Source organism: Marmota marmota, unplaced genomic scaffold (genome assembly GCF_001458135.2).
Source record: "Marmota marmota marmota unplaced genomic scaffold, marMar, whole genome shotgun sequence".
Lineage (NCBI taxonomy): Eukaryota > Metazoa > Chordata > Mammalia > Rodentia > Sciuridae > Marmota > Marmota marmota.
Window position 1 is genome coordinate 26208032 of NW_025999869.1, and position 15683 is coordinate 26223714.

At 32.9% G+C, this 15683-nt stretch overlaps 1 protein-coding gene across 1 annotated transcript; it reads right to left on the reverse strand.

The window, feature by feature from the left end:
* Positions 1–3159: 3159 nt before the first annotated feature.
* Positions 3160–10431, reverse strand: LOC107148148 (ankyrin repeat domain-containing protein 62-like). Its single transcript, XM_015492788.2, has 5 exons — positions 10391–10431; positions 10223–10304; positions 7810–7990; positions 6847–6961; positions 3160–4671 (listed from the first exon to the last, which is right to left on the reverse strand). The coding sequence occupies exons 2-5, from the start codon at positions 10299–10301 to the stop codon at positions 4255–4257; spliced, it is 792 nt and encodes a 263-aa protein (XP_015348274.1). The 5' UTR covers positions 10302–10304; positions 10391–10431; the 3' UTR covers positions 3160–4254.
* Positions 10432–15683: the final 5252 nt, after the last annotated feature.

Sequence of the window (15683 nt, forward strand, 5' to 3'; positions counted from 1 at the left end):
TATTTTTATTTGGGATTGGCTAACTTCACTTAGCATTATCTTCTCCAACTGCCAGCCATTTACCTGCAAATGCTATGATTTTATTCTCTTTTATTGCTGAGTAAAATTCCATTGTGTATATATGCCACATTTTTTTTATCCATTCATCCACTGAAGGGCATCTGGGTTGGCTCCACAGTTTAGCTAATGTGAATTGTGCTGCTGTAAACATTGATGTGGCTGTGTCCTTGTAGTGTGATGTCTTTTGGGTATCAATTGAGGAGAGGGATAGCTGGGTCAAATGGTGTTTGTATTCCCAGATTTCCAAGGAACCTCCAAACTGCTTTCCATATTGGCTGCGCCAATTTGCAATTCCATCTGCAATTTATGAGTGTATCTTTTCCCCCACATCCTCGCCAACACTTTTTTAAAAATATTTTTCATAATAGCTGCCATTCTGACTGGAGTGAGATGATATCTTAGAGTAAACCACCTCTTTAAAAGTCTTCTGTACAATTTGACAGAATTACATCCTGGGATAATAGTCCTGTGTTTCTACTTTGCTAGCAAAGCAATACACCTCCCCCACTTTTCTCCAGAACTTGTCCTTAGATATGAATTGCCCTCAGGAATAAAGTCTGAGCTTTGGGTAATACCAAGGTGTTTACTGAAATGAAGTCACTGATGGGCAAGGCTATGGGATGTCATAACTCTTTTTTCTCTCCTCCTCTTTTTCTGTCTATGCACTTTCTCCTCTCATAAACTTAACCAAGTTAATAAAATGGAGATTTTTTTTCCTTCGGGGGAGAAGAAAATTGTGAAACCAAGTTGCATTTATACTGTTTATAATAAATCTCTACTAGAGAAGAATACTTGGCTGACAGTCATGTTCTCCTGCCTAAGTATTACCAAGTCCATTAATAATTCAAAAATAAAAACTAAAAAGCAAAGAAGAGCTTAGTAGGAGCAACCCGTTTTTCACATATCATTCTGCCAAATGACAAATTGGAAAGGAGACTCCTGAGGATATCCTGTGTTCCTTATGTCCTTTTGCTGCTTTTAAGAACTAAGAAGCAACTTCATGGTTAGCTAACTTCAGGGTTAGCCAAGACTCCCTCATGCTTTGGTTTAATCGTCCTTGCATAATTTTAAATACACATCATATCTACAGCACAGCACAACAATTAATGGGTAACCTAAGTTCTTACCATTTCAAACTAATTTATATATATGAAAAGTTTAAATAAACTAAAAGGAATAAGGGAACTATTTTACCTTTATTTATTTTTATGTGGTGCTAAGGATTAAACACAGTGCTTCACGCATGCTAGGCAAGCACTCTAACAGTGATCTCCAACCCCAGCCCTGGGAAATTTTAAATGATGTGTGGCCAGTGAATTTCCTCTTGCCATCAGCCTGAGAGGAAAGTCTACAAAGGCCAATTTCACTGATCAGCAACAGAACATATTTCAAATATCCAGCACTTTTTGGCCCTGGAGTCCTTCTGGGTTTTAAGAAGTGTGCCTCACTGAATCCCATTACTGGCAAAAAAAAAAAAGTAATTTCTTCAATCCCCACTCCAGCAAATGCAATAGGAAAGTTCAGAAACTTACTGAAGAAAATACTTTTAAATGGAAGAAAGCGGAAACATCCTCAGAAATGATTGAGACCTATGATGTTAGACTATGATGACAACATTTTGAAAATTAGAAGGCAGAATTTTTTGGAAGGAAAATGTTATTCATGATAAGCTTAAACTAGAGGGGGAAAAGTACCTTTAAAACTTATTTTTCATAAAATTTTATGTCAAAAGATACGAATGACTTTTTTCCAAGGCACTTGAACTTCTTTTCAGGTGTGAACTTTAATCTACAGACAGGGAACTTCTCAGACTCTTTCAGTTCTGGTATTCTGCTTTATTTGGGTAGCCCTACACATTTCAAAATGTGAAAAAATAAGAATCTTTAATTTACAACACATACATTCAAGACCATATTCATGTATATATAATATTTATTCATCCTATTGGATGTCAAATATTTCTAGAGGCTGTTCACAGTTCTTGGACATGTCTGCAAGTGCCTCTAGAACATGCTGCATTGAAAGAACACAGCATTGCATGTATGATATTCCTTCTCTAATGGCATAATCTGATTCCACTCATGAGGAAATATCATGTGATTCTAAACTAAAGGAAAATCTACAGAGGTACTGAAGTACACCATTCAAAAACATATGTGCCATAAAGAGCCCAGAAAGACTAAAGAAATATCCCAGATTAAAGGAGGTGAAAGAAACAGGACCAATAACGGATTCTGAAAATTTCCAAGACTGAATTTTATTTTGGATATAAATAACATTGCTGAAATAATTGGCAAATTCTGAATCATATTTGTAGATTAGATATTTATAATGAACCATTTTTAAAATTTTGGTCTTTACACTGTATGTAAGATAACTCCTTGCTTTTAGGAATACAAATATTCAGCAATGAAAAACAACATGCCTGCAACTTACAAATGGTTCAGAAAAAAGAAACTTTGTTATATACTTACAATTATATTTACTAGAAAGAGAGAAAGAAAAGAGATAAAGAAGAGAAAGAGAAGAGGTAAAGAAGAGAAAGAGAAGAGNAAGGAAAGCTCAAATTATAAGTTCAGTTAAATACAGTTAAGAATACAGTTAAGAAGTAACTGTCTCTTGAAAATGAGACCTCCAGTGATTTCTTTTAAAAAAAATGTACGATATTTTTGTTTTTTTTTAAATATAGGTTAACATGACCTTTACTTAACATTCATAACTTAACAACTCATATTTCACCAAAGCCAGAACAAGACTACCAGAAATCAAATCTGAAACCCCAAAGAGAAATATAATGTAACTAATCTCAGCAGTTAGTTCTCAATGCTTTGACATGAAGCTACACAGTTTTGGTAGGATTCACTACATTTTCTCTTTGAATAAAACTTTTGTGAGGTAACCAATTATACGTAATCCAAGAGTGCATTGGGACAGAACTTGTTCACAGAGGACAATATGGCATTTGGCTCTGCTGTTTCTCCATCAGGAGTCTGTTAGTATTATATTACCCTTCTGTAGGCTCTTTTTGATTCTTTGAGGATTGCACAAGACAATTATTTAGTATTTCAATTTTTTTCCTAAATGACATGCATTTTTAAAAAAAATCTCATTTGTCCTCATACTTTTCCTGCTGTACCTGAATCCTGCCATCCTCATAGTCTAGAAATGGAGATTCAGTTTCAAATTAATGAATCATAGATGAGTACAACTATCTTTGTACTGGATGAGTCTATATCCTTTTCATGATAGCAATTGAGTTTTGAAGAATAGTCTGAGCAAGATATCATGGATATAATCAATAAATTACAGATTTAATCAACCATGGTTTTGCTGCAATTTATCACATTTGTCTCAATTTATGATCATGAAAAGTAGATGCTTTTAAATAGTTGAGAGGTCATGAAGATAAATGAAATCTAGACAGCTATTTTTTTGATTTAAATCAATTTGACATGAATACAATTAAATCTACCAACTAGAAATATATAACATTTAGTGAAAGAAATATATCATGAAATACAGCATCTGCATTTCAGTTCGGCTGGGAAATCTGTAATGAAATGTTAATTGCAATTAGGTATAAGCATTTCCATTTATCTATTTCCTCATGGTCTTAAAGTTTGGCAACAGGAAGACATGGGGATGGTGTGTATTCCAGTGGTAGATCATGTGATTATCATGTGCAAAGCTTTGGGGGTTCAATTATCAGCAACAAATATAGATATTGTTTCAACATTATTGAGAATATATTATGAATGTCAGCATATATAGCTACTGAAAATCTATAATTCAACCTCTTAAAACTTTACAATTCTTTACTCAAAATGAAGTATCTATTAGGTCCAAGGTTTTCAATATTTTTTTTCTTAAATTTTAAAATGAGTTCTATGTAACTCTAAGTCTTCTGTGCTTAATTGGCTTATAACTGTACACATTTATGAGGTAGAGTGTTATTTCAAAATGGGCACACACTGTATAACAATCAGATCAGGGAAATTGGAAGACTTATCACTTCAATGAGGTCTAAGTTGTATTTGCTGGAAATCAGTTATGTTTCTGTGTTGAGACAGAAAATGTGTTTATAATATTTGAATTTTTACATTCACCTAGATGCAACATTTAGCCATACACAAATATCACTTTGAGTGCCCCTTCAAAGACAATTCAAATAGTTTACTTGCTTGATACTTACCTTCATTTTCTGCTTTCTCTTTTCATACTGCTATCTTTTTGTAAAAGACTATTTTCATGGATTAACCTCATATTTCTGCTTTCCAGAAAGAGACGGTATCTTTCATTCTGAGCTTGCAATTGTCTTATAATGTCAAAACATTGGTTTTGGTTATGAGTGAATGTATCGATTTGATTTTCAACTTTGTTTTTAAGGTCATGAAATTCCTGTTGAAGCTGTGTAATTTCACTTTGGAGTCTACATATTCTCCTCTCTCTAATAGATTCCTGCTTTCTGATGTGTTCTTCCATTTCCCTTTGTTCATTTTGATATGTATGTCTTTTTTCTTGTTCTGAAACCAAAGTCCTTACTCTGAGAGTATCTCTTTTCTGACCAATCTCATTTTCTAGGTCACTGGTTGTCATTTCCAACTGTGAAACCTGTTTGGAAGGAAGATCAGGATACCAGTTATGATATGAGAATTGCACACATTAATAAATGATAGAACTAGGGTCAGCACTTAGCATACGTATGTTTATCAATAAACACAATTCTGGAAAGCAGGGTGGGGCCAAAAACATAGGCAAGTAGTGAGATTTTTTTAATACCTTTATCTATCTATTTGTTTACTTAAGTGGTGTTGAGGAGCAAACCTAGGGCCTCACCTGTGCTAGGTGAGCACTCTATTTCTGAGCCACAACCCCAGCCCCAAGTTGTGAGATTTTATTCAAGCCTTCCACCTCTGCTTCTAGTGCTCATCCACCATTCTGTCCTGTGAATGTATAAACATCAGAGAAGGCTTGTGTTGCAAGATACTAATGGCAAAAACAATTTCTAAGTTGCTGCTCAGTATTATTTGTTTGTTCTTAGTGAAGTTTGAAACATAATAAGTGTGAAATAGAGAAAATAAACTGACCCAATTTATTAGGAACAAATACCAGTAAGTTATTACTGCGTACATATCATGGTATATCATTATTTACCAAAGTGTTCTATATAAAATAGGAGATTACTTGATGCAAAGTATTTCTCTTGTCAAAAGTGAGGAAATGATATCCAAAAACCAGGATCTCTGCTAGCCACATTTTTCCTTCTTACTTAAAAGTGGTATAGTAAAAAGCACATCTTCACATTAACACACCAAGGGAGAAAAATCACTTCCCCAAACCAGAAGATCTATTGTTAGAAATCAAGGGTTTTGAGATCCTAGAAAAATCATCAAATCCTGTGAAAAATATTAAAAGCCTTTTCTCTGAAACAGGACACTGTGAAAACCACCACTGGAGTGCTGCAGACAAATGGAATTGAATAATAACATTACTTAATCCAGTGGGACAAAAATGCCCACACCCTCACTCCCTAAATATGCACTTTATGGTTATACATTTATGTTTTTCATGATGGATACAGTTACTATTCACACACACACACACACACACACACACACACACACACACACACTTGAAAACAACAGAGGAAAACAGTTGATTTCAGTTTTGGCCCTATTTATCAGTTTTTGTTTGCAAAATGTTTTGCTGGAATCCCATCTTGTAAATTCAGGCAAACTGTTCTCAAGAAAGTTACCTATAGGTGTCATTTTGTTCTGATGAGACCTAGAGATTTTTCAGTAGGTTTTGGGCTTATCTCAGTAGGGAGTAGAAAGTCTAAAAGCTTAATTAATAGTAGTATCTTCAAATTAAATAACCATTCAAAAGAAGTAGATTATTAAAGCACACAAATCTTTATCACACATGAATTACTCAAATTTAAACTGCATAAATGACAGAAAAAAATCCTCAAAGAGTAAAGATATTTATTAAATACAGGATAAATGCAATTGTGAAGAGTTTTTTAAACAAAATATTTAACTAGTTTCAAATCTATTTACTCTATACCTTAACATTTTAAAAATATTTTTATTATCTTCATTTACTTTTTCTTTTAATTTGTCCTTATTTTGCTCAAAAAACAGAGAAGCATTTCTTCTATTCTCCTCTTTTTTAAAAAAATACTTTATTTATTTGTAGTTGTAGATGGAAATAATGCCTTTATTTTTTCTGTTTATTTTTTTGTGGTGCTGAGGATCGAACCCAGTGCCTCACACATGATAGGCAAGCTCTCTGACACTAAGCTATAGCCAAAGCCCCTCCTTTTTTAAGGCACATCTGCAGTAAAATTGATAATCATATCAGTGATTAAACTCAACTCTTTCACTCAGGAAACAAATATGGAGCATCTACTAGATGCCAAGATTTGCAATAATTAATCTTGCAACAAATGTCATCAATTAATTTTAGGGTGAGATAAAATTTTGTTTTAAACCAAAATAATAGTGTCACACTCCACATACCAATGCTTTGTGAGAATATACACTGCATGTACAATGGAGATCCTGGAAGATTATTTATTCTGGTATTGTGGTAGATGTCTGAAGTTTGTGCAAGTACACACTTATGATGATTGTATGTTGGTACAATTGCCAAACAGCATACTTCTCAGATCATATACCCTTCATGAAGTGAAACATGGCTGCATATAGTATGTTAAAGGGATAGTATAAATAAGTTTGCTGAAATAAAATAAAAAATTTAAAAAGGTACTGAAAGCTCATTTACCTGATTAAATTCATCTGCTGTAATATTTAATTCTGTATCAAATTTTCTGACAGATGTTTCAGGTTTCTTTTTAATTCCTTTATTATCTTCATTTGTTATTTCATTTAACTTGTCCCTATTTGGTTCAAGAAACAGAGAATCATTTCTTGTATTCTCTTCCTTTTTAAAGGCACATCTGCAGTAAAATATGTTTATCTTAAAATTGATTTTTCCTGAGAAAAATATAACTTTATTCTACCTTTTATGTTTCTCTTATGGTAGCACTTACCTTGTTAATCATTATGTATTTTGTAACAAGACAAAATCCCCTTTGGAACAAGACTGAACCTAATATTTAATCCAATAATTAAGAGTATGGGTCTTTTCAACAAAGAAATAAGAAGAAGTTTTATTTATAAACCAGAGTTAATTTGAATAAAATAATCAGTAATCCCTTTCCATTTCATTTTTAAATGAATGTTAATATTAAAATTGTAGCTGAGGGTCTAGCTCAGTACTAGCATATCTACTTAGTTGAACTAACCCCTGGGTTTGATCCTATATAGCAGAAGAAAAACTATAAATGTTTTAAAATGTTTCTGGACAGTGAAAAATGCCCATTTTATTATCTTTGGGAGAATTGTAAATAACATAAACTTTCTTGAGAGGAATTTAGAAATCTATCAAATACCTTTTTAAAAAGTATCTCTAATCAAATAATTCTACATTGAAAATGTATTCAGAGTAAATTAAACAAATAGAGAAAACTGGTTTTCTAAATTTCATTCCTTGAAACATTGATTGTACTCCAAAAGGCAAAAATATAGATACAAAACCACTGAAATTTCTATTTGTTATAGAAATAGATTCCTATTCAGGTGTGGTGGTACATGCCTTTAATCTCAGTAACTAGGGCAGGAGTATCTGAAGATCAATGCCAACTTCAGCAACTTAACAAGGACCTAAGAAAGTAGCGTATCATACCTCATATTTTGAAGTTCTTGTTTCCATGCTACATTTTCCTTTTTAAGCTCTGATGTTACACTTTTTACTTCAGCATATTTCTTTTCAAGTTCATAAAGTTCATTTTCCAGTTTTGCATTTTTTTGTAGTAAACACTGTGAGCAGTAACGTTTTTTATGTTTTATTATGTGATGTGAAGAACCTGCATTCAAATGTTTTAATTGGATAACAGAATTTGTATCAGGAAGAAAACAAAATAGAAATAATATGTGAGTAATTTTCATAAGTGAATGACTGTATATTTTCACATGCAGTATTCATACACTATACAAATGTAGAGTACCTAAAACGTGTGTGTACTATGTTCTATGGGATAAAACCTCTTTTGGTGTTTAGCTTAAAGTCTAGTGGATGTGCTCCACTGTGTCCAATAAATCTTGTCTTCTTTAGGAAATATTTCTGATTATCCAAACAGAATCTTTTGCTTGTCAAAATATTTCTTTGTGGAGAAAGTGAATGTCACCAGATTGAATGCAAAGAAATATCTCAAAGATTCATCCACAAAACACCTAATCAGTATAAATGTACCAATTCTTAGAAACAAAATTTTAAAATAGATAAAAATCAGAAATTCACATTGTTCACTATTTTTTACCTCATAAAAATAAATTTTATGCAACTCCTGTTCATCATTAATGGCCTCCAAAGTGAGAGATAATTTTTACACTTTTATCTGTGACCACCCTGTTCCTTATCTGAAATGTTTTATCTGAAATTGTGACAATATTATTTGCTACTCTAAAGACACAGTGTGCTTCATGCACTTCCAGTTGATTTGGACTCTAGTTATTGCAATAAAATTGTTTCTTTACTCAAGCCAACATTAGTACTTTATCAATTTTTTCCACTATATCCTTTTAACTTAAACAGTAAATTGTTTCTTTAGTTGACAGTCCCTTTTGTTTGTGAAGAGGAGATAATATTTCCAGTCATCTCTGTGAAAATGGTGTCTATTTATTTGACTCATTAATTATGTTTGAGTTTCTGGTAAGTGCTAATGTAGATAAATGGTATCAGAGATAATGTCTAGCAATAATGCCTGAGCAGGGATATAAAAACTGATATTATCAGCTAGCTTATAGGAAAGGATAAGAGCTTGATAAGCAGTAGCAACTGAGGAAGATGACTATTACATGGGATCTGTATTTGTCTAAATATGTAGGGATCCATGAAGAGTAATACCAGAGGAAAGGGTAGAGGGAGGAAAGAGATAAAGATAATTAGGCAAATATCAAAATATGAAAGATTTATATGTAAATGTAAAATGTTTTGATATTCTTGTTCTAAAGAATGATTCATGTCATATTTGCATTGGAAGTAGATCACCCAGAATGTGGGCAGGTGAAGTTGAGGTGCATAAGAATGAATGGAGAACAATAGTTAGAAGGCATCAGTGCAAAATAAAGATGACACAGGCCTGAACTAAGGGAATGTTTCTGAGCATTTGGGATACAATATTTTCACTAACCCAGTAAAGAATAAAGTGTTGTTAAATTTAATAAGTAAAAGAAAAATTCTGGGTCTCTGTGAAATGAGACTCTGTCCAAAACAAAAACAAAAGGTGTCAAAGAAGATGTAAAATTAAGCACCTGAACTCTTTAAGTTGCTTGTCTTTATCATGTGATTTTTTAAAAAATTTAACATCTTCCTATTTCAAGTGAAAGAATTTGTGTATTTTCTCTGAACTATTCAAATAAAAAGATTTTCCAGGATCATCAACTTTAAAGAGAAGGCTGGCAGCCAGTCTCAATTGTAGAGCAACTGCTCAGCATGTTAAAAGGCCTGGTTTCAATTCTTCCCTCCATGGAAAAGAAAAGAAAAGAACAACAACAGCAACAAAACAAAACAACAAAAAAACTGTTACCTAAAGTACAACATATGTTCATTGCAATTACTCAATAGTTTGGATCATGCACTGAAAATAAAATAATAAATTATTTTAAGAGATGTCTCTCTTATATTTCCCAAACTGAACCCTACCCTCCTGGCTCAAGTAAATTTGTGCCTCAATCTTTTAGGAAGATGGGAATATAGTTTTGCCACACTGCCTATCTCTGCCATAAGAATTTTAAAACTATATTATTTTAAAAAGATTACATTCTGATAATTTACCTTTGAGAATCCATAAATGGTTAAGGGATTACATTAGGGAACTTGAGACATAGTAAAATTTGAGAAACAGTTCAAATTTAAAAAATCTTTTTCATATGCAGGAACATATTATTTAAGAAACTTGAATACCAATATTGAGATTGATATTTTTGAGGATAAATCCTCTCATTAAATTTCATAAAAAAAATAGGAACAAGGAAACTGCCAGCATTTCCAATGGTTTCCAGGTAACTTTACAGAAAAATTGTACTGCAAAATTTACCTGATTTGAGTGTCCTTCTTTCTTGCTTCTGTTTTGACTTACATAGAAGAGAATCTTTGATTATGATGGAAGGCTTCATGTGCTTAGAGACAAAGATATCATATAAATAGTGTGTATTTAATCCAGTACCCAGTTAATACAATGAAATAATCATAGAAGATCAATTACCTTGCCAGAAGCATGTGAGTTCTGAGATACTGAAAAGAAAAGAAAATATATTCTCTAAAAAACCCTGAATATAAAGAGAACTACTCTCATAATCTTACACAATGAATATGAACCCGAGTCCCACTGGTTATGTATCATAAACATGATTTTAACTTTGGTGTGTCTGCTTGTTTGGGCCTTATTTTGAATACAGCCACATGTCTAAAATGTGCTAAATCAAAATTGGGAATATAGCTTTTGTAATTAATGTTCCAATTTTGAGGTCATATTTGCCATGACCATAAATACGTAATCAAAGGGTATATGTACCAATGAAAAGATGCAGAATGCTGGTGAGCACAGTGATCTGTATTCAGAGGAAAATAGAAGGATCTGAAAAGTTCAACATGAAAGCTGAAGGAAAAACACAGCTACACATATCTTCCACGAAACTGATCTGAATTATTTAACACATTTTTTTTTACAAGTACAGAACCTCTCTTCATTTGTCCTACAATTTAGTAAGTCCAAATTTGTGATGGGATTGTAGGAAAAGGTTTACTTAATTTCTCCTCAGAGAGTTCTTTGAACTAATTAGTTCAGACATACTCTTTTAGAAGAGCAGCTAATACACATGTCCTTGTTTTTCATACCCATGTGGAGCACTAGTGATTTTTTTTCCCCTGTAGCCTCTGATTTAACCAATGTCATTTTTCTTTTTCCATTCTTGCACAAAGATACATGCCCCACAAAGAAAAAATGTAGGACAAGGCATAAGGAATTGAAATATGGCAATCCAAAGAATAAAAGATCCGAAAACTGCCAGAATTATCAGACATTAATAAACCTTTGTATTTTAGTCATTGGAATATAACCAAGATGAACAGTTCTGCTAGTTAAGGAATAAACTTCATGAAAACTATGAGTTAAAAAATGAATCTGATGTGTTATATCTTGACAGATTATCAAATTGTTTAAAAAAGGGGTTGGCTGATCAAAAAATTAGGTATCTATCAATGAGAAATTTGCTCAGTAATAAAGTGAATTAATGGCATGCTCAAGTTTCATTCCAAATCATCAGTAAAATAAAAATGGTAAACATAATGATAATAATAATAATTAAGTAAATAGCTGTCTTGAAAACAAACAATGTTTCAGCAATGCTAAAGTTCTCATATGAATGACTCAAATGGATGCCACATACATCATGGAAGCTGGTAGGGGTGGAGAAGAGAAGTTTAATTTGAGGTTGATACACTGAAAAGAGATGAATTGCATTATACCAGTATTCTCATTTTTTTTTATCCAAAATTACCTAGGTAATTCTTTGGTTTCTCTCTAATATTGCCTCCCATTAAGCTTTAACCAAGAAACCTCTAGAGCTGGAGACTTGATTATTTCCATTCTTATTTACTTTCCATGTATTATTCCATCACGTTGTCTTGAGAAATTTCCAGAATTATGCCTGATATTTATGACATAAACTGTTTTTTCTTTTCACTGGGGCTACCTCATACATTTTATAGCTTCCAAACTAGGTAACAAGCATGTGACTTATAAATTATTCCTTTTTCTGTCTACTCCATCAGTTCCTGGACTTAAAGAGGACACTTTTGCATCACATTGTAATCAACAGCTTTGTTTATTCCACCCACAATTGAGTTTGTGGTAAGACCTTGAGGAGAAAACAGATGCCAGGGATGATTTCTTTTCTAGAGATGGAAATAATGGAGACTTCAAAAGTGAGGTTATGTGCCAGAGGCTAGAAATGCTGAGCATGAAATGCTGTACATAGAGAAACAGGGTTTAAAAGGGAACATGAATGAATGAATAGAACATGTTTTTATGGTGATATAGTGATTTGTAAGAGAAGAATCAGAGGACATTGCAGGCAGAGAGAGGGATCAATATACACAGTGAGGAAAAATTTGTATTATGGAAGATTTCTAGGAAAGTTAAGGTGCTTGGACATCCATGATCTAAAGAGGGCTGATAGTCATATGTGCAGTATATGCATAAATAACAGGACCATCCTCAGTGCTATAGCAGGTTAACAATGAAGGACCTGTGCATGATGGAGATACATAATGAGAAGGCCACAGTGCACTGGAAGTTGATGCCAGTGTGAATGGAGGGAATGTTTCTGGAAATACAGAGGATAGAACAATTTCAGTGAACTGTGTAGAATGAAGACTAATTACAGAAACAAAGAAAGAAGCTGGGCCACGGGAATGTGTGATTCTGCTCCTGACTATAACTCAAGGATTCAAATAACATGTGTAGTAAGTGCAGTTACTGTGAATGTTGCTTTCCTTTAGCATGTAGTTTCTTCATGGCACTATCTTCCTATGTTGAGGAAAATTCTTTAAGAAGAAGATGGGCATTTTTCTGAAGCTTGGATACACAAAACACACCAGAGAAACAGAGAGGTCTGTGGGAAAGGATCAGTGGGAGATCAAATGCTTAGCATGCAAAAGGATCTCATTAGTGCCCACTGAGAATAACATAAACAAACAAACCATGTCATAGAAATATGAGCAAGCACTACTTTGGTATGTGGAAGTACATTTTTGATTTATAACTTTTAGTCAAAATTTCTGGAAAGAAGGTTCTCCAGCAATAATGGATTCATTTTACAGGAAAGGAGTAAAATAAATTATATACGATCATACATTGTTTGCTTTCATGCTATAAACTGACCACATCAGTGGTGAAGGGAACAAACAAAAATATACCATAAAACAAAACACCAGTTCTTGGAATTAGTCCATAAACATGGTGTCATAGTATTTCTCTTGTCAATGAGTTTCTCCTGTGTCACAGATTGGCACTGATCTCCTGGGTTCAAGCAAAAACCATATCTTCATTCTCTCAGGCTTCTCAGTTCTAGCCCTGCCCCTTTAAGCTCTTTTTCAATTTAGGAGGGATAGAAAATCAGCCTCATATTCCAACTAACCACTGGAATTACTCCAATGTGGGACACATAATTTTAGAGACATATATGATATAAACTCTTTTAATATATTTTCCTCATGAATTTACAGAAATATTTTGAAACATGGGTGCAAGCATCAACATCCAATGTTGTGGCAAATCCTCCTGACACATTGTGGAAANTTTGCTTGTCAAAATATTTCTTTGTGGAGAAAGTGAATGTCACCAGATTGAATGCAAAGAAATATCTCAAAGATTCATCCACAAAACACCTAATCAGTATAAATGTACCAATTCTTAGAAACAAAATTTTAAAATAGATAAAAATCAGAAATTCACATTGTTCACTATTTTTTACCTCATAAAAATAAATTTTATGCAACTCCTGTTCATCATTAATGGCCTCCAAAGTGAGAGATAATTTTTACACTTTTATCTGTGACCACCCTGTTCCTTATCTGAAATGTTTTATCTGAAATTGTGACAATATTATTTGCTACTCTAAAGACACAGTGTGCTTCATGCACTTCCAGTTGATTTGGACTCTAGTTATTGCAATAAAATTGTTTCTTTACTCAAGCCAACATTAGTACTTTATCAATTTTTTCCACTATATCCTTTTAACTTAAACAGTAAATTGTTTCTTTAGTTGACAGTCCCTTTTGTTTGTGAAGAGGAGATAATATTTCCAGTCATCTCTGTGAAAATGGTGTCTATTTATTTGACTCATTAATTATGTTTGAGTTTCTGGTAAGTGCTAATGTAGATAAATGGTATCAGAGATAATGTCTAGCAATAATGCCTGAGCAGGGATATAAAAACTGATATTATCAGCTAGCTTATAGGAAAGGATAAGAGCTTGATAAGCAGTAGCAACTGAGGAAGATGACTATTACATGGGATCTGTATTTGTCTAAATATGTAGGGATCCATGAAGAGTAATACCAGAGGAAAGGGTAGAGGGAGGAAAGAGATAAAGATAATTAGGCAAATATCAAAATATGAAAGATTTATATGTAAATGTAAAATGTTTTGATATTCTTGTTCTAAAGAATGATTCATGTCATATTTGCATTGGAAGTAGATCACCCAGAATGTGGGCAGGTGAAGTTGAGGTGCATAAGAATGAATGGAGAACAATAGTTAGAAGGCATCAGTGCAAAATAAAGATGACACAGGCCTGAACTAAGGGAATGTTTCTGAGCATTTGGGATACAATATTTTCACTAACCCAGTAAAGAATAAAGTGTTGTTAAATTTAATAAGTAAAAGAAAAATTCTGGGTCTCTGTGAAATGAGACTCTGTCCAAAACAAAAACAAAAGGTGTCAAAGAAGATGTAAAATTAAGCACCTGAACTCTTTAAGTTGCTTGTCTTTATCATGTGATTTTTAAAAAATTTAACATCTTCCTATTTCAAGTGAAAGAATTTGTGTATTTTCTCTGAACTATTCAAATAAAAAGATTTTCCAGGATCATCAACTTTAAAGAGAAGGCTGGCAGCCAGTCTCAATTGTAGAGCAACTGCTCAGCATGTTAAAAGGCCTGGTTTCAATTCTTCCCTCCATGGAAAAGAAAAGAAAACAACAACAACAACAACAACAAAACAAAACAAACAAACAAACAAAAACTGTTACCTAAAGTACAACATATGTTCATTGCAATTACTCAATAACTTGGATCATGCACTGGAAATAAATTAATAAATTATTTTAAGAGATGTCTCTCTTATATTTCCCAAACTGAACCCTACCCTCCGGGCTCAAGTAAATTTGTGCCTCAATCTTTTAGGAAGATGGGAATATAGTTTTGCCCCACTGCCTATCTCTGCCATAAGAATTTTAAAACTATATTATTTTAAAAAGATTACATTCTGATAATTTACCTTTGAGAATCTATAAATGGTGAAGGGATTACATTAGGGAACTTGAGACATAGTAAAATTTGAGAAACAGTTCAAATTTTAAAAATCTTTTTCATATGCAGGAATATATTATTTAAGAAAACTGAATACCAATATTGAGATTGATATTTTCGAGGATAAATCCTCTCATTAAATTTCAGAAAAAAAATAGGAACAGGGAAACTGCCAGCATTTCCAATGGTTTCCAGGTAACTTTACAGAAAAATTGTACTGCAAAATTTACCTGATTTGAGTGTCCTTCTTTCTTGCTTCTGTTTTGACTTACATAGAAGAGAATCTTTGATTATGATGGAAGGCTTCATGTGCTTAGAGACAAAGATATCATATAAATAGTGTGTATTTAATCCAGTACCCAGTTAATACAATGAAATAATCATAGAAGATCAATTACCTTGCCAGAAGCATGTGAGTTCTGAGATACTGAAAAGGAAAGAAAATATATTCTCAAAAAAACCCC